General features: G+C 56.0%; 1 protein-coding gene across 1 annotated transcript in view; it reads left to right on the top strand.

Annotated features, from left to right (window-relative positions):
• The window catches only part of DGLUCY (D-glutamate cyclase), a 106,571-nt gene that overhangs the window by 53,167 nt on the left and 28,394 nt on the right, over positions 1-25,010 (top strand). Inside the window, exons 4-8 of the mRNA XM_045288126.1 lie at positions 824-1,022; positions 5,055-5,205; positions 6,740-6,862; positions 9,245-9,448; positions 21,145-21,405. Of these exons, the coding sequence (XP_045144061.1) occupies positions 824-1,022; positions 5,055-5,205; positions 6,740-6,862; positions 9,245-9,448; positions 21,145-21,405 (938 nt within the window). The remainder of the gene's footprint in view (positions 1-823; positions 1,023-5,054; positions 5,206-6,739; positions 6,863-9,244; positions 9,449-21,144; positions 21,406-25,010) is intronic.

Raw genomic sequence — 25,010 nt, 5'->3', positions numbered from 1 at the left:
ACTGCTGACCCTGTGGATTGCTGCCCAGCAGCACACACACACACACACACTCACACACACACACACACACACACACACACACACACACACGGGTTTCCAAGACCCTAACTGCTGAGGCAGTAGAAAGCCCTACCCTTCTCCTGATGCGCCTGCTGGTGGTTTCCGACTGCTGACCCTGTGGATTGCTGCCCAGCAGCACCCCCTGCAGCACCAGGGCTGCTCCTTGCTTTTCCCAGGGCGGGGCAGTAACAACATGCCACACACGGCTGTTGACTCCCAGGCTGGTGACTGGGAAGTTCAAATCAGGACATCTATCTATCAGCCCCTCTCCTCCTTCTGCTCCTGGTCTCCCAGGAAGCTCACAGCCTTCATCCTTGACACTGCTTGATGCTCGCAGCTGCACCTTGATGGGATGTCACTTCCCTGGGTGCCACTGTCTCCTTGCCTGTTCTCCTCCTCTCAAAGGACACCACTGAGCAGGGATTAGGATCGGGACCCACCATACTTCAGTATCAACTCAGAAACCCCTTTGGGTTTCCAAGACTTCCTATGATTATCAGCGTAGACAGTCTCATCTTTCTCCAGGGGAGCAGCCGTGGGGTTTGAACCTGGGACCTTGTGATGAGCAGCCCAAGGCCCGAGTGGTCTCTGATCTGGGAAGTTGAGAAAGATGCCAGCAAGACTCCCTGCTCAAAACTACGTCCCCAAGCTCAGTTTCAGTGCCCAGATGTTCTCTTGACAGGCCACCGGCCTTTGAAGAAAGGTACCGTCGGGGGCCAGACTGGGAGTCTGGGGGCCTGACAACCTCCTCTCGTGTTTCCAGGTCGAGCTGCCCGCGGTTCTGGAGATACGAGTCCGGCCTGTGCACGGGAAGCCTGGCCTCGCTGGAGGAGTACTCTGAGCAGCTGAAGGACATGGTGACCTTCGTCCTGGACTGCGGCTTCTCTCCAGAAGAAGCCTGCAAGGCCGCAGGGCTCCCTGGCAGAGACCCAGCAGGTCACTGGCTGGCTGCTGCATACAAGGTAGGGGTGGGCAGGAGCCACCAGGAGGGATGCCTTGGGAATGTGGACCGCCTGGTATTTTCCTGCAGTGGGAGAGAAGGGGCAGAGAAGAGGCCTAAGGCCTCAGCTCACAGCGCAGCTCGGCCTCTCTCCAGCTGTGCGACCCAAGCCAGGAGCTCCAGTGGTGTAGTGGTTATACATTGGGCTGTGTGTGAGCCAAAAGGTGCACTGTTCAAAGCCACCAACTGCTCTGGGGGAGAAAGATGAGGCTGTCCACTCCTGTAAACAGTGACCGTCTTGGAAACCCACAGGGCCAGCTCTTCCTTGTCCTGTCGGGTCACTATGAGTCAGAATCGACTCGATGGCAGTCAGTTTGTTTGGGGGTTTGGAGTTCAGTTACCTTCTCTGCACTTGTGTCCTCCTCTGGAAATAGGGCAGCACCGGAGTGAGTCCTTCAGGGTGGACCATGGAAACTGTCTCCAGGCCCCCATGGGGTTTCTCTGGCTCTTTTACCTCAGGGCATCTGGGGGTGGGGCTGCTCCTGGGACCACCCCCCACCCCCATACCCCAGCAGGGCAAACATTACCTCAGGGTGCTGTGCTGGCTCTGCTCACCTGGGGCTTGTGGGAAAGCCTCCCCTGCCCATTTGAGGCTGCTTTTATGTCTCTGCCAGGAGGGCTGAGCCTCATTCTGGGCTGGTGGTAGCCACAGGTGGCCACAGGGCCTCGGAGGTGAGGGGCTGCCTCCTTGCTGGGACTTGGGCCTTTCCTGTTCCTGGACGCTTTTGGAAAAGCCTGAGGATGTACTCTGCTTACAAACGGCCAGCCTCCTAGTCTCTGTCGTACAGAGGGCTCACACAGAAGAGTCCACCTCAGGCTCCGGACATGTAGAAAAGCTCGCCTAGTCTGAGCTCCGGCCAGAAAGGCCACAGCGGCCTCAAGAGGAACCAGGCTGTCCGCAGCTGGGTCCTTTTATGCGTCCAGTGGGCGTCCAGTGGCTTTCTAGAAACTGGGTGGCAGTGCTGAACAGCTGCCGCTGGACGAGGCCCAGGCCTGGAGCTCACCCTCATTTGTAGCTGCGAGAGACAGGGGTGAGTAAGGCACATTAAGCCCCACTGGAGCCCAGGACTGCCGCTGCTTGTTGTTAGGGGCTACGGAGGGCGTGCTGGCCCATAGCTCCCTGCAGGACTCCTGGATCCTGGCCCCCCAAACAAAAGACCACCCACAATCACTGCCCTCCCAAAGGGCCCCAAACAGGCGATGCTCTCTGAGTGCCACCGTTTCCCCAGGACGTCCCACTATCCTCAGTGGCTGCCTCACGGCTCTCTGTTTGATGTCAGCCCCCTGCCCATGGGCTCCCGGGAGAAAGGGGCAGGCGGCCTCCTCATATTTAGCTGGGGGCCTTGAGGAATAAAGCCAGCAGGACTTTGTGATTTTAAAAATATAGTAGTCATATTAATGCTGTGACATGTCATATTATATAATAGTTTTAATAATCTACTGGTGTCATCTAATAATCATAGTAGCATATTATTGTGTGATCATTTTTAAATTATATTAGTAATCATTAGTAATAACAGGGTTGCTCTGAGTAGGAATTGACTCAGCAGTGAGTCCTTTAATTATGTAAGTATAATGAAAATATAATACTGTTGTTGCTCAATGCTGTCAAATTGACATTTTTACTCCCAGTGACTCACAGGACAGGGCATGGCTGCCCCATAGAGTTTTCTAGGCTGGCATATTGACAGGGAGCCCCGGTGGCACAGTGAGTGAAGCACTGGGCTGCTAGCTACAAGGTTGGCGGTTCAAAGCCACCAGCTACTACAAGAGGGAAAGATGAGGCTGTCTGCTCCCGTCAAGATTGACCATCTCAGGAACCTTAGGGAATCTTAGGCTTGCAGTCCATTAGAACTGACTCAGTGACAATAGGTTTGTTGGTCTGTGTGTTTGTTCGTCTGTCTTCTGTCTTTGCAGAAGCAGGAGGCCCGTAAGGTCTCTTCCTCAGCGGAATCCGGGGCCCCCCCACCATTCAGTCAATTCTCATCCGCAGAGACCTCACGGGACAGGGTAGAACTGTGCCCGTGGGTTTCCAAGACTGTAGCTCTTTCTGGGAGTAGAAAGCCCAGTCTCTCTCCCGCGGAGGCACTGGGTGGTGGTTTTGAGCTGCTCACCTTGAGGTTGGCCCCCCAATGTGTAAGCACTGGGCCATCAGGGACTCTGGGTGGGATCAAAGCACCAGCCTCTAGTTTGCCGCCAAAGACAAAGTGTGTCACTACCAGGTTCCCTTAATATGCAACACTGATATCATAATATTATATAATCATGCTAATCGCATGATATCATCTAGTAGAATTAGTGATCTATTGTTAATATTCTTAATAGAGGATTGTGTAAGACTATTAATAGGATCATGTTACTATGTGACCCTATTACTAACACAGGCCTCAGCCTCTCCCGAGTGTCCTTAGCACGTGTCCTCTGCCCGTGCTGGTATAGAGACACTGAGCTGGCACACAACACACCAGCTTCTTCCTGCCCTTCAGGCAGCAGCCAACTCTGTCCTCCCCCCCACCCCCCTAATAGTCCCAGCTCTGTCATAAGCCTTCCCCACACCACATGGCAGCAGGGACCTTCTGGAAAACACACACAAATCCGATGAAGGTTATAGGAGTCACTCTGGGCCACTCCTGTGGAGGCAGGGAGAGCAATGGCAGGCTCAGTGGGGGTTCGGGACAGACCTCATGGCCTGGTGGGTACGGGAGACAGGGAGTCACCTGTGCCTCCCAGGACGTCACTGCCTCGCTCACCTCCCATTCTCTTCAAGGTTCATCCCCTGGGTCCTCGGGCCTCTCAGAGTCCCAGGTGAAACCCAGAGAGTCCATTAAGTTAGATGGGGAACCAGGACATTGTGATTTTCATGTCCTCTAACAGAAATTGAGCCTTCCCTTGCATGTGCAAAGGAGCCCTGGTGGCTTAGTGGTGACGCATTAGGCTGCCAACCAGAAGGTCGGCAGTTCAAATCCACCAGCTGCTCCTAGGGAGAAAGATGGGGCTTTCTACTCCCATCGGGAGTTACCGCCGTGTTGGAAACACAGGGAGCGGTTCTACCCTGCCCTGGAGAGTCAATATGAGTGGACATCGACCCAGTGGCCATGGCTTTGGTTTGGTTTTCAAGTGCTAAATAATGAAACCGAGCCCTGACTATGGGTTGGGCTGCCAACCTCAAGGTCAGCGGTTCTAACCTACCAGTCGCTCCTTGAGAGAAAGAGGGGGCTGTCTGTTCCAGTCCCAGAACTGGGCCCAGTTCCGCCCTGTCCTAACAGGTTGTTATGAGTCAGCATCGACCCCATGGCGGTGGGTTTGGTTAGCGCAAACCTCCGTAGGACTCATGTGAATTCATCTGATAACTAATTAAATCATCTGTGACGCTGTGACGGCCCACAGAAACCATGTATCGCCTGTGGTTGGTGCACACACCTTGAACATGCCCTGTGTGCTGCTGTCTGCTTCTGGGGACTGAAAACGATCAGGTCTATTGCCTTGTTCCTTACACTGTCAGCGCAGAAACGCAGATCTCTCTCTCCCTTCAAACTCCCAAACCTCACTGCCACGGAGCCGATGGTGACTCTTGCTAACCTACAGGTTAGAGTAGAACTGCCACGCCCCCACCCCCCACAACCCGGGTGTCGGGGCTACAATTCCTGACAGGAGTAGAAAGCACCCTCTTCCTCCCTGGGAGTCGCTGGTGGTTTCGAACGGCTGACCCTGTGGTTTGGATCCCAACCCGTATCCCGTGACACCTGCACGTAGGACTGGCCTGGTTTCCTCTGTCATCCTCGGCTTGTAAAAGAGCATGACCTTGGGCAGGGTGTCCATGGCTTCGCCAGATTGCCAAAGGGGCCCCTGGCGTGCCCAAAAAGTTAGAACACCCTGTGTTAAACCAAGAACGATTAAGTGCCACTGGGACCTGCCCCTGCACCCCGCTGCCTGGGGCACTTCTTGGCCGTGTACTGATCCCCTTGCTTTGTGTCTTTCCCGGATTTCCCCACAGACGACAGTGCCTTGTTCGCCCAGCGCTGGCTTTGGCTGCCCCCTGGTGGTCACAGTGAGGCCCATCCCCCAGGACCAGCTGGGCAGGCTGGTACAGGCCAGTGGCGCCCTAGGCGGTGAGCGTGGACTGCCCATCCATATCGGCAACCCAGGTCAGTGGCTGCTCTCTTTCGGGACTCCCACCGCCTCACTTACACTTGCATTTGAGAGGCGACAGGAACTTGCTCCGTCCCTGGGCTCTCCTGGCCTGCCCCCATCTCTCCCAGGGCTCTTAGGGCTGAGGGGCTCGAGAGGAGGCCAAGTGGCTCTGCCCCAGAATCAGGATTGGGATTAAAGAGACTCACGCTGGCCGAATGAGCCAGCCTCACCCATTGGCAGCCCCGAGCTTCCAGTGCACCTGCAGTGGGGGCAGCAGGGGTAGTAACAGGGCTGTCTGCTCTGGGACCTGGAGCTCACAGAACCAACCATACAAGAAGCCCTGGGCCAGCCAGGTAATTCTGATTCCCTCCAGGACAGAGCAGAACTGCTCTCTGGGGTTTCTGAGAATGCCCACCTTGCTGTGGGTAGATGGCACCATCAGTCTCCCTCTGAGCGGCGGGTGAATTTGAACCGCTGACCTTGTGGTTAGCAGCCCAATGCATAATGACTCCTATGCCACCCCCTGTTAGGGCTGCTGCTCTGTGGCATAGCTGAGACAGAGGAGGTGTTGTCCCAAGTGCTAATTCCGACGGAAGCGCAGAGCCCAGGGCATGAGTCCCATTCGAGGATGGGTGAGCAGAACTAAGGCCCAAGATCCCGAAGGCGGCAGCTGCTTAGACCTTGAGGGGGCTGGGGTGGCCCAGGGGCTGCGGAGAGCTGGGGGTGGGTCTCGGGTGCGATTCAGAACCCAGAGTTCCTGGACTGGCTCAGCTGTGTCACCGACCAACAAAGGCCTGGGTTTATGAGAAGAGTCAGCACGTGCTGCCTCCCTCCTCTGGAGCTGCCCACAGGTGCCCCCGGCAGCAGGGTGTCTGTGGAACTGTGTGCCATTCTTGGAGTGGCTCGGGCCCAGCACATTCCTCTGTGCTGGGTTTGGTGGGGCCCTGTTGGTGACCAAAACTAGAGTTGAAACTCAAAAGAGAAAACCAACTCACTACCAGTGAGCCCACTGCGATTCACAGCGACCCTGTCGGACAGGGCAGAACTGCCCCCTTGGGGTTTCCCAGGCTGCCAACCTTTAAGGGAGCAGAAAGCCTCTTCTCGCTCCCATGGAGTGGCTGGTAGTTTCGAACTGCTGCCCTTAGCAGCCCAACGTAGAGGCTGTACCATCACCAAAGCCCTGAGCCGGAACCGTCGGGACGACAGTGAGCCTGGTTCTAACAGAGTTCGGGTCTGTGTTACGTGAGTCCGTCTGTCTTAGGGTACACTCCTGAGTGCTGGCTTTGTCTGCAGGCATAGCATAGATGGGCCCCGTGAACAGAGCATGACCTTGGGACTGTAGCAGCCAGGCTGGATTATAAAACATCAAGTGACCCGGATCACTGCAGTCTCCTTTGTTTTTCTCCTGCTCCATCTCAGGCACGCCTTCAGACAGGAGCCCAGAGGTGACTGTCGCTTTTGGAGAGAGAATGACAGCTGTCAACTCACCATTTTCTTCTCGAAAGGGGTCGGCCAGCATTGAATGACGTCTTCTTTGTCCATCTGCAGACCTGCTGGGGATCAAGGACCTGGCCCGGCCTGACTACGGAGAGCCCGTGACGTGTCAGCCCGGGGATGTCCCAGTGTTCTGGCCTTCTCAGCTGACCAGTCTTGAAGCGGTCAGCAGCTGCCGTAGGTGTGGGCAGCCGGGGGAGAGGGGAGGCACACGTGCTTCGATCTCAGGTGGCTCTGGGGAGGGTCGTCGTGCGTGGCAGAGCAGCAGGCCAGTGAGAAAGAATTGGATGGTCTCACTGGCTGCAGCAATGGTCTCAAACATCACAACTGTCGCGAGGGTGGCCCTGGACCGGATGGTGTTGTGTTCTGGGGTGCATGCTACAGACAGCACTAAGCAGCAATATGGTCCTTTCCAAAACAAAGTCCTAAGAGGAAAAGTGGAGCCTACAGCCCACAGCTTGTCTCTCTCTGGGTTCTGGGCAGTGCTGGCCTGGCCAGCAGGCACACCTGGACTTTACCGCCCAGCACTGAGTGTGGCTTGACTGGACAAGCATCCCAGGATGCTAGACACCAGGATGGCCTGGTGATAGGGGGACATGACCTGGGGTAAGACAGAGGTGCCAAGGCACATGCAATTGTATTCATCTGTACTGAGCCCGATGACATGCAAGGTAGGGGCCCAGGTGCCAGGTGCGCAGCTCTAGTTTGCCCGTGCAGATACATGCAGAGAGACACTTGCAGCCTGTGCCCTTCCATAGAGTCATACTCCGTGCCCCCGGCCTCGGGCCACAGAGTCCTGAGTGCACAGGACCCCCAGCCTTGGACCCTGGTGTCTGGGTACATCAGTACCCCAACCCCAGGCCACAGTGTCCCAGGCACACAGCACACCCCAGCCCTTGAGCTCTGGCTAGAGCTGGCCTCTCTGGTGGAAAATGAGAACTGATCGCCTATCACATTCAGGGATACTCTTGCACGGCAAAGAATATATTGATAATATTTAAGTTTAAATATTAACCTCTGGGCCTCTTTTTACAAGTTATTGTTATTATTATTAGAACATGGTTGTTATTGTTTTTTAATCCTTCTCAACTCTCACTATTTAAGCTTCTGCTTAAAAGCCCAGGCTGGCTGAGAGTGACCAGGTTCAAGTGTTGTTGGAAACAGAAAAACGATTGCTGCCCTCAAATGTGTTAGCTCCTCCCCTGATACAGGAGGCCAGATGGCACCGCGGTGAAGCGCTCAGCTGCTAATGGGAACCAGCGGTTTGAACCCACTGGGCCTGACTCACAGCCGAGGGAAACACTGCCGGTCCTCGCCGGCCACACAGCTGTTCTTAGGGTAGAGCCCATCGGAGCAGCCCGCCTGCTGGATCATTTCCCTCCCTTTCACTGCTCTCCACTTCACCAGCACGACGTCTTTCTCCAAGTTGTGTAGAATGTAGTTGTACAGAAATCGGTCAATGAAAACCTAATCTGCTGTGTCCACATTCCCTAAAAACCCAGTCAAACTACTTTAAAAAAGCAAGAGAGGCTGAGGGGAGCTGATGTTCTTTCAGCCCTGGCTTATGACGAGCCGTGGCTCATGAGGGCGCAGCCGTTTCCTTCCCCAAGCTCCGCTTCTGAGCACCTTTCTGTTTTTTTCTGGCTGCACCCACCCGGATTTGAACAGGTGGTGTCGTGGGTTAGGAGTTGGGCTGCCAGCAGCAAGGTAGCTGAAAACCACCAGCCACTCCTCGGGAGAACGATAAAGCGAATGATAAATCATTCGACTCCCGTAAAGAGCGTCTCAGAGACTTCTCTGTCCTAGAGACCCACTACGAGTCCGAATGGATTCGATGCCAGTGAGTGTGGCGAGGTTTGGTTTGGGTCAGGCTAGAGCCAGGCTAGGAACTCTGCTAGCCTGCCTCACTCTGCGGGAAGCCTAGTCAGGAAGGGTTGGCTTGTTGAGTTGCCCTTTGCTGGAGCAAAATTAGCATCATTCAAAGCAAAAGGTAGTGCTGTGAAGACAAACAAGAGTTCCTTAGGTGGGGGGCGGGGGGGGGGGCGGGTGATGATAGCTAAGCTCTGACTGTTCTTGGAAAGGCTGGCAGTCCAGGAGACAGGCCATGGCCGGCTTCCACCTCCTTGCTCCCCTCGGCACACATGGGCGTGGGGGGGGGGGTGAGTATAGGGGATCTGCCTCGGTGACAGCCAACCACAGCAACGGGGGCTCGAGTGACATCGCAGCATTCAGAGCCTGTTGGCTCCCTGCGAAGCTGGAGTTGAGGGAACGCTTTGTGACATCCGGGAGACCAAGTGGAAGGAATTCCCAAGGGTGCTCACACTCTAGCCAGGGATGGGCTGCTTCTCACTGCTGTTCCCACTCGGCTCATCCACACCTTCCTGAAAGTAGGAGGTGCTGTGTGAGTGGATTTGGCCGGAAGCCCACTGACTCGAAGCCGGTGCCCACCAGTGGTAGAGAGGGTGGCTGGGAGCCCAATTGAGACCCAGGTGCCATCTTGCCCAAGGAGAATGGATCTGACCAAGTGGCTCAGCTCGGTCCCCCCTGACCTGTGTTTAGAGACCCCGCTGGCGTTCACCAGTGCCCCCGGTCACACGATCCTGGCCAACAGAAGGGCTGTGGAGGCACGCACCGCTCGCCCCAGCCCTGAGGACATGCCGGAGGCCCACCGCATCTCCCAGGACCCTTTGCACTACAGCATCACATCCACGTCGGCCGTGAAGAAGATCAGACACCTAGAGACTCTGATTGCCGTGGACCCAGGTAGGGAGCAAAGCCTTCACACCAGGTGACCTGAGAGAGTCCCCGCTGCAGAGTGGCCAGGGAAGAGGCAAGAGACAAGCTGCCAGCGTCTCCTGCATTCCACCCCTTAAAGAATGTTGGTGCCGGGTACGAATCTCATGAAAAGCTGGCCCATGCACCAACATATTGGCCCCGACTCATGACTGGCGTTATGAGTGTCTCTTTGTCTAATTCTGTACATTTTTTCCTCCTAAATTTCAACACTGACCACATGAGGGGGCTTGGGGAGAAAAAGCTTATTAGCCGGACAGCTTGCAGCCACACGAATAGGGGCTGCGTGGGTAAAGAAAGAGAGAGCCTGACCCTAAGTAGCAGCTGCCGGCGCCTAGACAAGTTTTGCAATGCTCTCAGCCCTTCCCTCCCGCGTCCTTGCCACGTCCTTGCCCTCGGGTTCTGCACACGGGACTCATGCTCACAGCAACCCTGTGAGACAGGGTAGACGGCCACTGGGGTTTCCAAGACGATACCATAGAGCCCCAGGCCTCGACGCGAACCCCTTCCAGTTTCGTCAAGATGTGATGCTGTCGAGTTCCCAATCAATTTTTCCCATAAGAAATAGCTGAAAACAGATTCATCCATTCTCGACCACCAAGTTTTTACCCTCGCCTTGCCTTTTTATACAAAACACTACACAGAAATTTCAAAGCAAACAAGTTCAGAGTTAAATAATATCATTTAAATAAGAAACACAGCTTTTAAAAGTTTTTAACAAGGACAGTATGGCCCATGCCTAGAGATCGATGAGGCTGTGGATCTGTGGACATGGATGTGGAGAGGAGGTGTGGAGAGAGTCGTCCATAAAATCAACTGGTAGCTGCTTTGCAGGCTTTTTCCCCCCCTTCTTGGCCTTTTTTCACTAGGACCTGGCTGGCTTTCTCTTAAAAAAAAATCTGTCTAATGTGGTCTGCTGTTGGCGTTTCCTTACCTGTTTTCTAAAAGGGTTTACTAAATTATCATCAACAATATCGGTAACACGGTTAGCCAGTTCCTTATCATGATGATTCTTTTCCAAAAAAAACTCTTTCTTAGGACCATGTTTTTTCTCTAAAAACAGTACAAAAAGCCACAAAAGCTAAGAAAATTATAGCAAACCGCTTGGAACACAGCTGCAAAAGGTTTAAACAACACCAACTAATGCCAAATGACTGAAACACAAACTGTTTTTTGTTTACAAAAATCACTGGTGTCAGGTCAGATTCTGATGTTTTGTTCGAGCTCCGAGGCAAAATCTTCTCAGCATTTCGAGTCGAAATCCGATTGTGTCGAGTACTGGGGTTCTACTGTAGCTCTTGACAGGAGCAGACAGCCTCATCTTTCTCCCTCAAAGCGACTGGTGGTTTTGAACTCTTGGCCTTGCAGGTGGCAGGCCAAGGCATCGCGCACCCCACCTGGGCTCCGTGGGGCCTCAGCACAGAACAGAACGTTTAAAGAAAAGACTGAGCGGCAAGAGAAAGAGCCCTAGGGGCACAGTGGTTAAGCGCTCCGCTGCTGACCTCAAGCTTGGCGGTTCAAACCCACTCCATGGGAGAAAGGTGAGGCCGCCTGCTTCCTTCCGTAAAGACAGCAGGTGTGGAAACCCCAGGGAGCCGTTCCCCTCCGTCCAGCAGGCCTGCTATGAGGTGGAGGAGGAGCCGGAATCAACCCGCCAGTTTGGCAATGGGGTTGGCGCTCTCTCTTAGGCTCCAGGTGCGTGGGCCACGGCAGTCAGCCTCTTGTGTGCTGGGCTTGGGGAGTGGACAGCCCTTCTGCGGTGTGTGGCTGTTAGGATGGGGCCCTCCAGCACAGTGGGTTCTGCCGCTTCCCAGGGGGAAGAGATGCCTTGCGTCAAATCGACCCCACTCAGGTGGTAGAAGAGCTGTGAATCCCAGTGGCTGCTTTTCCTGAAACAGACCTCCAGGCCTTTCTCTGGAGGCACATTGGGTGGGCGGGGACTTCCCTCCTTTCAGTCTGCGGAAAGAGAGGTAACGAACCCCTAGACCCTCTGTGGCGAACTTCACAGTCCAAGCGCTCCCCCAGTTGTCCAGCAGAGGGAGCTCGGTCACCCTCAAAACTTTCACGGCCATTGAGTCAGTCCCCTCTGACGCACATTGACCCTATAGGACAGGGTAGCTGCCCCCTTGGGGGTCCGCAAGTTTCCAAGACCGTAACTCTCCAGGGGAGTAGGAAGTCTCCTTTTTCTCCCTCGGAGCTGGCCAGGGTGGTTTTGAACTGCTGACCTTGTGGTAAGCAGCCCAGCACGGAACCACTACACAAGCCGGGCTCCATGCTGACAGACACACGAGACACCATTTATGTCAGACCACTCTCGCCCACCTTAGTCTCCCCATGACCTTCAGGGGTCAGAACAGTATACCTCCATCTCAGACTGTTGAGCCCACAAAGCCCATCGCCGTCGGTCAATGCTGACTCGCTGCCCCTGTGTAGTTTCCGAGGCTGTAAGTCTTGATGGGAGCAGACAGATCTCCCACAGAGGGGCTGGAGCACTTGAACCGCCGACCTTCAGGTGCACACTCCAACGCCTACCCCACCTTGCCTCCAGAGCCCCTGCTGAGATTGTGACAGGTAATAAGAGTACTGAGTTTAACTCCGTGCTGGTGTCATCCTAAAAGTAGCTCTCCCTCTCGTTTTATTCAGCGCTCTCAAGGACCCTCGGAGGCAACGCCCCCTAACCTCCTTTAAGAAAGTGGTGAGGAATGGAGCCCGGGGTGTGGTGGAGACGCGATGGGCTGAGACCCGCGTGGTCAGCAGTTGGAAACCACCGGCCAGCTCTGAGAGAGGAAGATGAGACTGGGCTTCCTGCAGTTACAGGTCAGCTGTAACAGGTTCCACTGTAACAGGTCAGCAGGTAGTCTCGGGAGCCCACCCAGGGTCACGAGGCGTCCACAGTGGCTCGGTGGCAGGGAGTCTTATAGGGGAGCACAGATGAGGGAACCAAGGCATTCGCTCACACCCGCCAAGGCCAGGACCTGCGTGAGGCAGGAACTACCAGAGGGGACGCGGAACTGCTTCCCCCGAAAAGAGAGCCACAGAAAAGTGATGCGTTTTCAGCCGTCTTGTGGCGTTTCCGCTCGCACGGGCCTCTGTGCACTGAGACGAAGTGAGGAGCCCCGGTCCGCATGCCTGGGAGATGGCCCGGCCAGAACCGGAACCACATCTGCTGACTCCGCAGCCCGTGACCGCCAGGGCTGGATGAGCTGGGATTTGAGTCTGCGTGACAAGAATCCCTCTGGTGGCGCTGGGGGTTAAGTGCTGGGCTCAAACACCCTCACGTGCCCTGTCATCCAGTCCATTCTAACGCACGGCGACCACCTGGGGCGCAGTAGAGCTGCCCCTGTGGGTTTCTGAGACTGTGGATCTTTACAGGAGTAGAAAGCCTCATCTTTCTCCCAGGGAGCTTCTGGCGGTTTTGAACTGCTGACCTTGCAAGTAGCAACCACAACTGCCACCAGGGCTCCTAACCATGAAGTGGGTGATTCAAACCCACCAGCCGCTTCTCTGGAGAAAGTGAGGCTAGCTGGTCTCATAAAGAGTCTACAGCGTTGGGAACCCTGTGAGTCCATTCAACGACAGTGGGTGTGAGTCTAATCGATACCTCGCCATCCTCTGTGAGCAGTTGAATGTCCAGATGGCACTCCTTCACCCCCCTCCCAGCTCTGAGGCCTGCCGGGGGCTGCCAGCTCTCTGGGCCAGACACGGGAATCAGACCGAGCTGGTGACAGTGACTTCGTGTCCTTGCTATTTAAAGAGCAGCCTCTGGGCTGGGCGCCCTGTGTCATGCTGGCTGTCACTGTGGCCAGGAATCTGGCAGGCGACCAGCCTTATAAAAAGCCTGAATCTCTCCCCCTGGGTCTGGGATCAAGTGCAGCCCCAGCTGTAGGCTGTCTGCAGTGACACCCTCTCCTGCTGAACCGCAGGGGACAGCTCTGTGCTTGCATGTCCGTCAGCCCATCCATTCCTCCATGCATGCTACAGGGCATCTGCTTTCTGTTTCATCCTTTCACCAGCAACCCTGGGCTCTGGGTCTGCCAGAGGAGTCCTGGAGTGCAGTAGTTAAAGCACTCCTGTGCCACCAAGAGGTGGGCAGTTCAAATCCACCAGCCGCTCTGAGGGAAAGGGATGAGGCAGTCTGCCTCTTTAGAGGTGACAGCCTCAGAACCCGGAGGACTGCTCCTGGCCTGGGGGGAAGGTCTCCGGGGATGGGAGGTGATCTGCCTACGTCCCTTGCCTACATCTTCCTCACAAGCGTCGCACACAGGCTGATGGCTGCCCTCCCTGACCTCGCCCAAGGCCCAGGAGGGAAGGTAAATCAGAACCATGCCATCCGTGTTGGTGCAGCCTGTGGGGTCCGGACCTGGTACACAGATTGCTTGGTACGCATGCCCAGCCGTATGCTGCACGCGCAGGAGGTTTGCGGGTCGGCTGTGTCAGGGGCACCTCAGAGGCACAGCTGGCCAGCTGCCCACTTGTGCCCCCTCCTGCCCCCCTGGGCCCCACGACACCGGCAGACTGAGCCGCATCAAAGTCCCTTGTTCCTTTAAAGACGCTTTTTCGTGCGTTCCCTTTTTAGCAGAGGTAGTCCCTGCTCCTTGTAGAAGCATCTGGAAATGCACGGAGAGGCACTAAGCACGCCCAGAGTCCCCTCCCAAGCAGCCGGCACGAAATGTGTCCGTACGCACATAGACACATTGGAGGTGCTTTCAGAAAGCTCGCGGAGAAATGGAACTCAAAGATAATGGAATTTTGAAGAACACACACGAGGAGGTACCACCCCCCAAATCAGAATATTTTTGGAGCTATATATTTAACTTTTTTTTGGTAACAAAACAACCTTATCACCTTCGAAGTGCTCTCCATTACACTTACTACATTTGTCAGATTTTGACTCCATTCTTGGAAACAGTTTTCAAACTCATCTGTGTGGATGGCTGACAGCACCTCCCTCACTTTTTTTCTTTACCTCTTCTATGTCGTCAACTTGCTGTCCTTTCTTGTCCCTCTTCATTCATGGAAACAAAAGGAAGTCGCATGGAGTGAGGCCAGGTGAGTCAGGTGAGTGGGGCAAGAGAGGCATGCTGTTGTTTGCCAAAAACCGGTGCACTGAGATGGCTGCTTGAGCAGGTTCATTGTCGTGGTGGTGATAAAATCAGCTCCCCCACTCCACCCCCGTCTGCCACAAATCAAGCCTTTTTTGCCACACACTGTTATGCTATCTTTTCAGAACCTCTATATGGAAAGCTTGATTAACCATCTGGCCTGGTGGCAAGAACTCCAAATGCACGAGTGGACATTTTCACTCATTCAAGAAGCGGATGGATGTCCAGAATGAGGTTTCTGTGGCATTTTTCCCAGGCAGGAAACAAAATTTCACAGCTGCATGCTGTTCTCTTAAATCGATCATCACAAAAAAAGAGGTTCTTGCAAAACTGCTTTTATAAAAAAATTCACCGTGACCAGAGAGAACCTTCCCAGGTGACACCACTGGGTGCACTGACTCAGTGAGTTGCTCGATGCTTGTCTGGCAGGGAAAATATGTACCAAGAAAGCTCCACCCAGCAGAGCTTTTTTCCTGGGGTTTTTGTGGGGGTGCCCCCTCGTATGTGTACACACACACACACACACACACACACACAATCTACATAAACACGCACCTAGGAGAGAGGGGGAAGGCCCGTGACAAGATGGATTGACGCGGTGGCTGCATCGATGGGCTCAAACCGAAGAGCAATCGTGAGGAAGACGCCAGACTGGGCGTGCAGAGTTCCATTGTACGCAGGGTCACTATGCGTTGGAACCACTGCCCCTCACAACAGGAGAGAGACCGGGCTTTCTACGCCCCTAAAGACGCACCGTCTCAGACACTCAAAGGAGAGCGCTACGCTGTCCTCCTGCGTCACTGAGAGTCAGAAGTGACGTGACAGCAGTCAATTCTGTGCGTGTGTGTGTGTGTGTGTGTGTACACAAATACACAGACACATAAACACCCAGCTCACTGCCTTAGAATCTACTCCGACTCAGTGAATCATTTATAAGTCGGGCTGCTAACCGCAAGGTCAGCGGTTTGAAACCACCAGCTGCTCCACTGGGAAAAGATGACACTCTCTAAAGATTGACAGCCTGGGAAACGCAGAGGCCGCTCTGCTGTGTCCGATAGGATCACTCTGAGATGTGTGTGCATCTGCACACACATACATAGCTACACACATGCATGTACACATGCACGTAGTTTTAAACAATAAGGGAGCACCCTGTGGTCATCGCTTAGGGCTTTTGTCCCCACTTTATATTATGAGCATCTTCCTGGTGTCCCTAAGTAGTCTATGTGTGTGTTTCCCTCTCAGATCATCCATGTTGTATTCCACAGCTTAAACTACTTGTCATGCCTCGTGTTCCCCACCTCCCCGCTTCGGTTTCCCTTCTCGGTCTTGTAGAATTCTATCGTCCCTTTCACCCAAGAAGCGCCTGTCCACCCTCCAGCCGATTGCTTCCCTCCCTGCCCGTGTCCCTCGGAACTAAGTGTGTTTGTTTGGGTTTGAAGCCTTTGTCCTGCTCGTTTCCCTTGTGAGCCATGGTCTTATACCATATCTGTCCCCTTGATTGATTTCACTCAGCGTGGTGCGCTCCGGGTCCGCCCACGCCAGGCGGGGCTTCGCTCTCTCAGCATCAGCTTTACTCCCTGGGGCGCATGCTCCAGGGTCTCTCTGGCCCCGCGGTTCTCAACCTGTGGGTCGAGACCCCTTTGGGGGTCGAACAACCTCTGTTCCTAACAGTAGCAAAATGACTGAAGAAGTAGCAACAGAAATAACTGTGTGGTTGGGGTCACCCCCACATGAGGACTTGTAGGAAAGGGTCACGGCATGAGGAAGGTGAACCACGGCTCTAGCCTTTCTTTCCCTGAGGGGCATGCACGCTGTTCCCATCTTCCTGAGACTGTGGACAGTGCTGACAAATACGGGCGCACGCACATCTGTCCATGCTTCCGTTCCTACTAATTTAGGGCACCTACCCAGCAAAGGGATAGCTGGGTCCTATGGAATTCCCATTCCCAGTCATGCGAGGGAAAGCCAGACCCCTTCCCACCGTGGCTGCACAGTGGTGCAATCCCACCAGCTGTATACGAGGGTCCCCACCTCTCTGCACCCTCACCAGCCCGGGTGCCTCTCTGTTTGTGTGCACGTGGCTGTCAGGGCCCATGGGAGGCGGCACCTCTCAGATGGCTAGATCCCGAGCATTGCTCACATGCGGTGTTTGCATCGGTGAACGGTCTGTGTGTGTCCTCTAGAGCAGTCCTTTGGGCGTTGGTAAGGAATTCCACTTTGCCGCTATTCCCCCATCTGACCAAAATCCTGTCTTTGACAGCTCCGTGGTGGTCAACATGCACAAGGCTGCAGTGAGCATTCTTCTGACCAAGTGTACACACGCCCCTAATTCCCTCCTCGGATGCCTCCTAGCAGTCAACTGGACAGACCACCCCAGAGACAGAGTCCCAGTGTCTACTCCCCGGCCCCAGTCCCTAAGCAGGGTGTGAAAGGGCATTCATTCCCACCCCCTCTAGACCGGCCCTACTCTCAGAAAACAATGTTCCTGAGAGGGCAAGAGAGGGGCTGACACGTGCCAGCACCCGGTCTTGCGCGTCAGCTTCTGGATGCCAAGCCTGGAGCTGTTTCTGTGGCCCCCGTCTTCACGTGGTGCCCTTTCCCTCTGAGCTGGCCTGAGCGTAGGCTTGGTGTGTGAGCATCTATAGTGGGCACTGCCCCACCCCCCAACCCCCCGCCGGTTCCCCTCCAGCTGCGGTGGCTTGGCACATTGGCCGTGGGTGGTGCTTGGAACACCGACAGAATCCACCTTAGGTGCAAACATCTCTGTAGCCCCGCTACCCGAGGGCTTTCTCTGTCCCTAGAGCCTTCTCCACCACAGTGGTCTCAGCCCAGAGAGGTTACACCCCCACGGGGCGGGGGTGGCGGGAGGACCACCCCCCTCCCATCCTCTCATGATCAGTGGAGAAAAGATGGGTTTCATCTTGCTTGGATTCACCGTCAGTGCTCGTGGAAGCAGCGGCCAAGATCAAGTGCCACGCCGCGTCGGGCAAACCTCTTTCACGTGTGGAGAAGCGGGAAGGTCACTTTGAGGACTAAGTGGGCCTGACCCAAGTCAGGGTATTTTCAGTGGCCTCCTACGCGTGTGCACGTTGGGCCCCGAATAAGGAAGACTCCGGAGGAGTCCGTGCCTGTGCGTTCAGGTGCGTGATGGGCACTGGCAAGACAGCAAAAGGAACCTGTCTCGGCAGAAGGACACTCAGAATGCTCCTGGGAGGCGAAGATGGCGAGACTGTCTCGCGATGTACTTGTCAGGAGACACCGGTCCCTGCAGGAGGACATCGTGCTTGGTCAACAGGGGCAGCGAGAGCAGGGGCCCTTAACCAGATGGACTGCCACGGGCTGTCGCCATGGGCTCAGGCAGAAGAACGCTGTGGGGCTGGTGCAGGCTGGGCGGCACGGTGTGTTGTGCGGGGAGTCGCTGTGAGTCAGAACTGCCCCCATGGCCCCTCCCTGTAGCCACTGCTGCAGCCCTTCCGCTGAGCTCTGCTCTGCGTGGTTTCAAAGAGGACCCACACAGGGTCGAAGCCCAGCTGCCTCCGGAGTGCAGAAGAAAGAGGTGGCCATCTGCTTCCAGGAAGACTGCCCAGGGGCCAGTGCTCCTGTGTCCTAGGAATCAGAAGCAGCTCACCGGCCCTGAGCGGGTCTTTGATCAAACGCCAGCCCAAAGATGCCTCCCTCATTCTCTCTCTCTGAGGCGTGAAAAAACCTGGGCCCCGGCGGAAGCTTGGGCTGTGAGGTCAGTCACCTCCGACCGCCTTGCTTTGCGTTTTGTACAAGGATCCGTCGCTCCCGCCGGACGCATTCACAGCGCAGACTTCTGAAAGTCGGCCTCAGCCCCTCTCCTGACGCGTGGGCTTGTGATGAGTTCGTAGTCGAGTGCACCAGCGGCTAACGGCAAGGTCAGCAGTTTGAAGCCATCGGCTGCTCTCCGGGGGGAAGATGAGGCCTGAGAGATGGACGGACGCCTTCAGAGACTCCGAGAGGGGCCTTTCTACCCTGCCCTCCAGGGCCTCTCTGAGCCTGCCGTGGGTTTGATTTTTGGCTTTGTCTTCAGAGTAATCAACACAGCCTTGTTTTGTTTTTTTTTTGGGGGGGGATGATGCCTGTTTGCCCTTTCCTCACCCCCTTTCCGCATCTTCTGACTACGTTCCTGGGGTCGCCTCCCACTAAAATGCCTGCCCCCGAGCCTGGCCATGGGGCATTCCTTTGGAGGAGTCCCGGGGGTACTTCATTTGGCAGCCGTAACCTCTGGCTGCCCTCTCCTCCGCCCAGACTCACGGAGGCCTCAAAACCCAAACCAGGACTCACTGCCAGTCGAGCTGGTCCCAACTCACGGCGACCCTGTAAGACAGGGTGGAACCGTCCCTGCGGGTGTCTGAGACTGGAACGCTTTTCAGAAGCAGCCAGCCTCCTCTCTCACTCTCTTTCTCTCTCTCTCTCTCTCTCTCTCTCTGCAGACCTTGCACTTAGCAACCCAGCACGTCTCCATTAGGCCACCAGGGCCGGGCTCCTCGGGGAGCTGAGGTGTGTCGGAAGAGAACGGTGGCTGCCATGGCTCCCCACTAACGCACCGTCCTGTGCCCCAGAGCTGGGGCATCGGCCAGAACGGAAACCTGCCCTGGCCCACGCTCAGGAATGACTCCCAGTATTTCCAGAGGACCACGACCACCTCTTCAGGAGAAAGCAAACAATTTGGTGATTGCGGGGAGCAAGAAGACCTGGGACCTGGTTCTCCGTTCCTGAGACGAGGGACAGTTCGTGTAGCTGTCAGACGAGAACTCAAGGGCAGACACCCCACAAGGAGCTCATTTTCTTGCCAAAAGTCTGGATGGTGCCTTCAAACTCTTTGAGCGACCAGCATGAGGAATAACGGTGGCATGGTTTGGATCACAGGCGGCAGGTCTGTTTATAAGGAAGCCGTGGATCTAACCGGAAGTACTGGTGTCTGGAATTCCTGGAGCTTAGCACTCAACTCGTCCATAAATAGAAACTGATAAATACACCAACTGGAAAAGGACTTGTGCTCCACGGTGTCCTCAGTGGCTGCTCTTCCAGATGTAGATTGATCACCAGGCCTTTCTTCCAAGGCACTTCTGGTTGGGTTTGAACCACCAACCCTCCAGCTAGTAGCCAACTATGCTGTTCACACCAGCGGGCAGGCTAGATTGTGATTACAAGCACCCCAAGAGGCTCAGCTGAAATGCAGTAGAAGTTCTTGTCTCCTCCCTGTATCAGCGCAGGGTGGGCCTAGGGCAGGCAGCCTATAGGGGGTGGGGGGGTGGGAGAGGTCAGTTCAGGGACTCAGCAGCTCTGAGCCCATCCCCATCACGTGACTGACTCCCCAGGGGCCTCCAGCTGTCTATGTTTCATAGGAAGAGCACACGGAAGCTTCTGGCCAGGCCCTGAGGTGGCTCCAGTCACGTCCCCTCACTTTTGAGAGGAAATGGTCTTGTGGCCGCACCTCAGTGTGAGAGAGGCTGGTCACCCCCACCCACTGCCCTTCCCTCTTGTTGGGTGCTACAGATTGGACCCCACAGGACAGAGCAGAACTGCCGCCCAGGGTCTCCTAGGTGGGAATCACCAGCCCTTCTGACCGCAGAGCCTCTGACTGGGTTCAAACTGCCCACCTTCAAGTTGGCAGCTGAGCGCTTCACGGCTCTACTCCTTCAGTGCTGCTGCCATGGGGTGCCATCCAGTCCGACTCACGGGGACCCGGTACAACAGAGGAGGAACCCCGGGTCCTGTGCCACCCTCAGAGTTGTTCCACTGTCAGTCCGTCCTGTAGAAGGTCTGCCCCTCTACCCCACCAAGCATGATGTCCTTCCCCAGGGCCAGGCCTCTCCTGATCACCTGTCTAGAGAATGTGGACCAAGTCTCCTCCTCCTTGCTTCCAAGGAGCATTCTGGCCATACCCCTACCGTCCATGCCACTTCCCCAGATCCGTGCCAGCCCCGCCATTCAAATGCGTTGGTTCCTTTTCGGTCGCCCATCTTTTTCCAGTGCTCACCTTTCACAGCATGGGAGGGTCAGGCGCCCCTTGGTCCTCAAAGCAGCATCCTTGCTTCTCAGCGCGCTCAGGAGGCTTGGGCAGCAGACTGACCCAGTGTCGTGTGTCACGTGACCTCCTGACGGCGGCTTCCGTGAGCCTGGATGGTGAGCCAAGCAAGATGAACTCCCCGACCACATCCATCTTTTCTCCATTTATTATGACGCTGTCGGTCCGGTTGTGAGGACTGGGCTCCTCTTTACGCGGACACGCAAGCCGTACTGAAGGCTTCCAACCCTGATCTCCACTAGCAAGCGCTTCGCGTCCTCCTGGCTTTCAGCAAGCGAGCGTGTGGCGTGTGGCGTCTGCTAACCGGGGTTGCTCACGAGCCTGCCTCCCAGCCTGAAGCTGAGTTCTTCCTGTCGCAGCCCTGGGCGCTCAGAGAACGCCCTCCAGTGAAAGATTCGCCGTCTCAGCCACGTCCCTCAGAAGAAACAAACCCCCTCGCCCCAGTTTTCGACTTTAAACACAGCCTTTCCGTTGGTGAAATCCGGGTTTGTTTTTTGTCATTTTAGGCAGCCGAGGCATCGGGCACCTGCTCTGCCAGGATGAGCTGCTGCGGGCCTCTCTGTCGCTGTCCCATGCCAGCTCCATGCTCCTCACCACCGGTTTCCCCACACACTTCACCCACGAGCCCCCGGAAGAGAATGACGGCCCCCCGGGCGCCCTGGCCCTGGGCGCCTTCCTGCAGGCCTTGGGGAAGAAGGTGTCCATGGTTGTGGACCGGAGAGCCTTGGACCTGCACGAGAAGCTCATTAAAGAGGCCGTGGAGCAAGGTGGGCCAGCAGAGGGCAGCCCTAGTCCCCAGATGGCCTCTGTGGGCGGGGGCTGGAGGGAGTCCATGTGGGTGGACATCTGCTGGACGTCCAGGGACATGTAGGGCATCATCCAGAAAGCTCAGAACAGCTGTTTGGTGCCAGCAGGATGCTCCCCATTTTATAGATGATGAGACTGGGGTTCAGAGAGTCCTGGGGAGCTACCAAGGCAGGAGTGATTAACTGGACTTTGAACCCAGGACCACCAAGCCTGAGACCCTCCCGTGCACCTGCTGCTGTTCTTCTGCTCGCAGCTCCCCAGGTCAGCCCTGGACCACCGGGGCTGGCCGCAGGGTTATGGGGTACAGAGAGGTCCAAGAGCTTGGACAGCACCCCTCAGGGACCACTGAGCAAGGGCGGCTCCCTCTGCCCGGCGGGGTTCCCGGAGCTCCAGGTGACTGGGAGAGCTGCAGGTGTTGGCGATGTAAGCTGTGGGGGTGCCCTTCGGATATAACCTGGACACCTAGTGATCAGAACCTGCTTCCCACCACCTGTCCCTCTGGGTCCCTCTGGGCCTCCCAGAGAAGCATCTTCCCTGCGTGTTTAAGGAGGACTTCCGCCCAGGACAGCACACCCTTCACCCCTGTGATGTGGCACTCACACTCGCTCCCTGCCATCGAGTCGAGACCCGGTAGGACAGGGCAGCGCTGCCCCCGTGGGTTTCTGAGACTGGCTCTTTACAGGGACAGAAAGCCTTGTCTCTCTCCTGCCAGGTAGCTGGTGGGTCTGGACCACCAAGCCTGCAGTTAGCAGCCCGAGGCATAACCCACGCTGCCACCAGAGGTCCTCCTGGGGATGTGGGGGCCTTCAAAAAAGGGGTGCCTGTACAGACAGTGGTTTGGACGGAATCCATCTCACTCGCTCAACGTGTAACAAGCACTCACTGTAGTGCACCCACTGGATGCCAGATACTCCCCTAGACGCCTGAGGGGCCCCCAGGGGACAAACGAGCAGCAAACCCTGCCCTCGAAAGAGGGGACGCTACCATAGGACGTCAACTTAAGATGGGCAGGTAGTATAGGATCCGGTTCCACTCATATGACGTTATCTAGAACGGGCGACAGAAGTTTACTAGCAGGTACCAGTCGTGGGAGCCCTGGCAGAGTGGTGGTTACTTGTTAGGCTGCCAACCTCAGCAAGGTCAAGGTCAGCAGTTCAAGCTCACCAGTCACCCCTCGGGGGAAAGACGGGGCTCTCTGCTCCCCTAAAGAGCTACAGGCTCCGAAGCTCACAGGGGCTGTCCTACCTCTGAGTCTGCATCAAGCCCGTGGCCCTGAGTGAGTCGTGGAGGGAGGGAGGGGGTAGTCATGCTGCAGGTGGGGGTGGGGAGGTCAGGTAAGCTGCTGTTCGTGGACGTGGGATCACCTGGTTTTGTGTTGACAAGGTCGCTGGAGAGCCGAGGTAGACCCAGGAGAGGGGCCAGGCTCCTGCCCACGAGGCTTCAGGGACACTTGGGGTGGTGTCCATGGCATGTGGCTAACCCCCACCTCGGTTACAGATGCATCGGTCTGCAGTGACGTCCTGAGCCAGGCTGACCTGTAAGCCAGTGCTCCCCGGGGCCACGCCCCTCTCCCCCAAAGCTGTACAGGGCCCACTCGGCTCAGGAAGGGTGGGGTCGGCCTTAGGGATCCCTCAACCAGTGAGGACGGGGAGCAGTCTCCTGTCCTGTGGATGGAGAGTTCTGGGGGATACACAGGACTTCGTGGGACTGACCCCGTAGCTGGGGTCAATGACCTTGCACATGTACCCACCCTCTGCCCGGCTTCCCTCCTTCCTTCCAGCTGTGCTTGAAAGGCGCTCACTGCAGGAGAGAAAGGGCCCGGCCCTTCCAGGGGCTTCCTGGGCCCAAGTCTTTGTCTTGGGCTGGGATTTCAGGGGGACACCAAAGCAGACAATGGGTGGTCCAGGGGAAGGAGTGAGAAGTGGCTGCCGTTTGAGCATGTTTGGAAGGGGTGGGGGGTCAATGTGACTTCTGGATGGACAGTCGTGCACAGCAGATCTAGGTCAAGGGTTGCGTTAAGGATTTGGCCAAGCCCTGTGGGCAGTACCAAGGACTAAGCTGAAATGTGGTGGTCTGAGCCCATCCTGAAACACCTGGCAGAAAGCCCAGGGGAGGGGGGGGGGGGCTTCTTGGTAAGGAGACCGCCCCAGAAACCCTGTGGCACAGTTCTCCATTGTAACTCTGAGAGTCAGCATCTGGGTGCGGTTTTAACAGGCAGGTTTTCGGCAGCTGATGGAGAGACTGGGTGGGTGAGCCCGAGTGCAGGCTGGAGCCTGCGAGCTGCCAAGAGGAGCAGCCAGTCCAGGTCAGGAAGGCAGTGCACGGATGGCTAGGGTCAGGAGGGCAGTCTGGGCTGAGAAGATGAATGGGGGGTGGTTGGCATCTTGATGGACCTCAAGGCCAGGAGGCTGGATGACATCACCGAGGAAGGGGCAAAAGACAGAGCAGGGGGCCCAGGATTGCACCCTGGGACCTCTAGGGAGGGGGATGCTAGCAAGGGACCAGCCGCTGTGGCAAGAGCACGCCCAAAGAGCCATGTTGTCAGAGAGCGAGGATGCAGACGGCCAGTGTCCGGTATGCGCCACGGCCGGCAGCCTCCCGTAGCTGGATGGTGGTGGTTGTAGCCGCCCACGCTTCCTCTCTGAGCTCAGTCCAGAGGTTCCCCTGGGCTCATTCGGAACCGAGACTCACCCATAATCAGACTCGTGTTGCCTGTAAGTGCCCTACAGTAGATTCCAAGTCACCAAGAACCGCCTCGTAGGATTTAAAGGGCCACCTCTTTCTCCCAGGGAGCCACTGGGTGGGCTGCTGTTGCACACTTTCAGGTTAGCCGCTGACTGCTTAGCAACACTGCCAACGGGGCTCCTTCCATGGGGCTTCTCGTTCCACTCGTAGTGACCCTAGAGGACAGGGTGTCGGACTGCGCCCGTGAGTTCCTGACACCGTGACTCTTTACGGGAGTAGACTCTCATCTTTCTCCAGCAGACCGCTGGTGGTTTCAAACCGCTGACCTTGTGGTTGGCAGCCCCATGCATAACCCACTACCCCACCAAGACTGGCACTTGAGAGGGTGGGACTTGCTCTACTGAGATTCACGAAGCTTCCTTGGCGCTTGGACAAAGCAGGTCAGAGTGATTTGGCCTTGGAGTGAAAATCATCCCAGTTCTTCGTGTACCTGGAGCCTAAGACGTGAACGAAGGAAGGAAGGCCAGCCCTTTCTCCTCTGCCTTGAGCCCCAGCCAAGCAAGGGCCTTCCCTTCTGGCTCAGGAGCAGGGTCTCAGGGGCCACCCCATCTTCCTCTCCAGAGGTCAGTGCTCAGAGGGGGTGTCCTGATTCATGGTATCCCCCATCCCCTAACGCCCCACCCTGTCTGGCTCCCTGGTGACCCTTCCTGAGGTCTGTGTCTTTGGTCCAGTGACGGGGTGGCACACTGGTAACGTGCTCCCCTGGTCACCAAAAGGCCAAGTCCACCGAAGGAGCTGGGAAGAAAGGTCTGGTGACCCACACCCAAAACAGGTAGACAGATAGATAGATAGATAGATAGATAGATAGATAGATAGATAG

This window comes from Echinops telfairi, unplaced genomic scaffold (assembly GCF_000313985.2).
Source record: "Echinops telfairi isolate 266 unplaced genomic scaffold, ASM31398v2 ScPeMD7_18;HRSCAF=68, whole genome shotgun sequence".
Classification (NCBI taxonomy): domain Eukaryota; kingdom Metazoa; phylum Chordata; class Mammalia; order Afrosoricida; family Tenrecidae; genus Echinops; species Echinops telfairi.
This window is presented reverse-complemented; position numbering and strand designations above follow the sequence as displayed.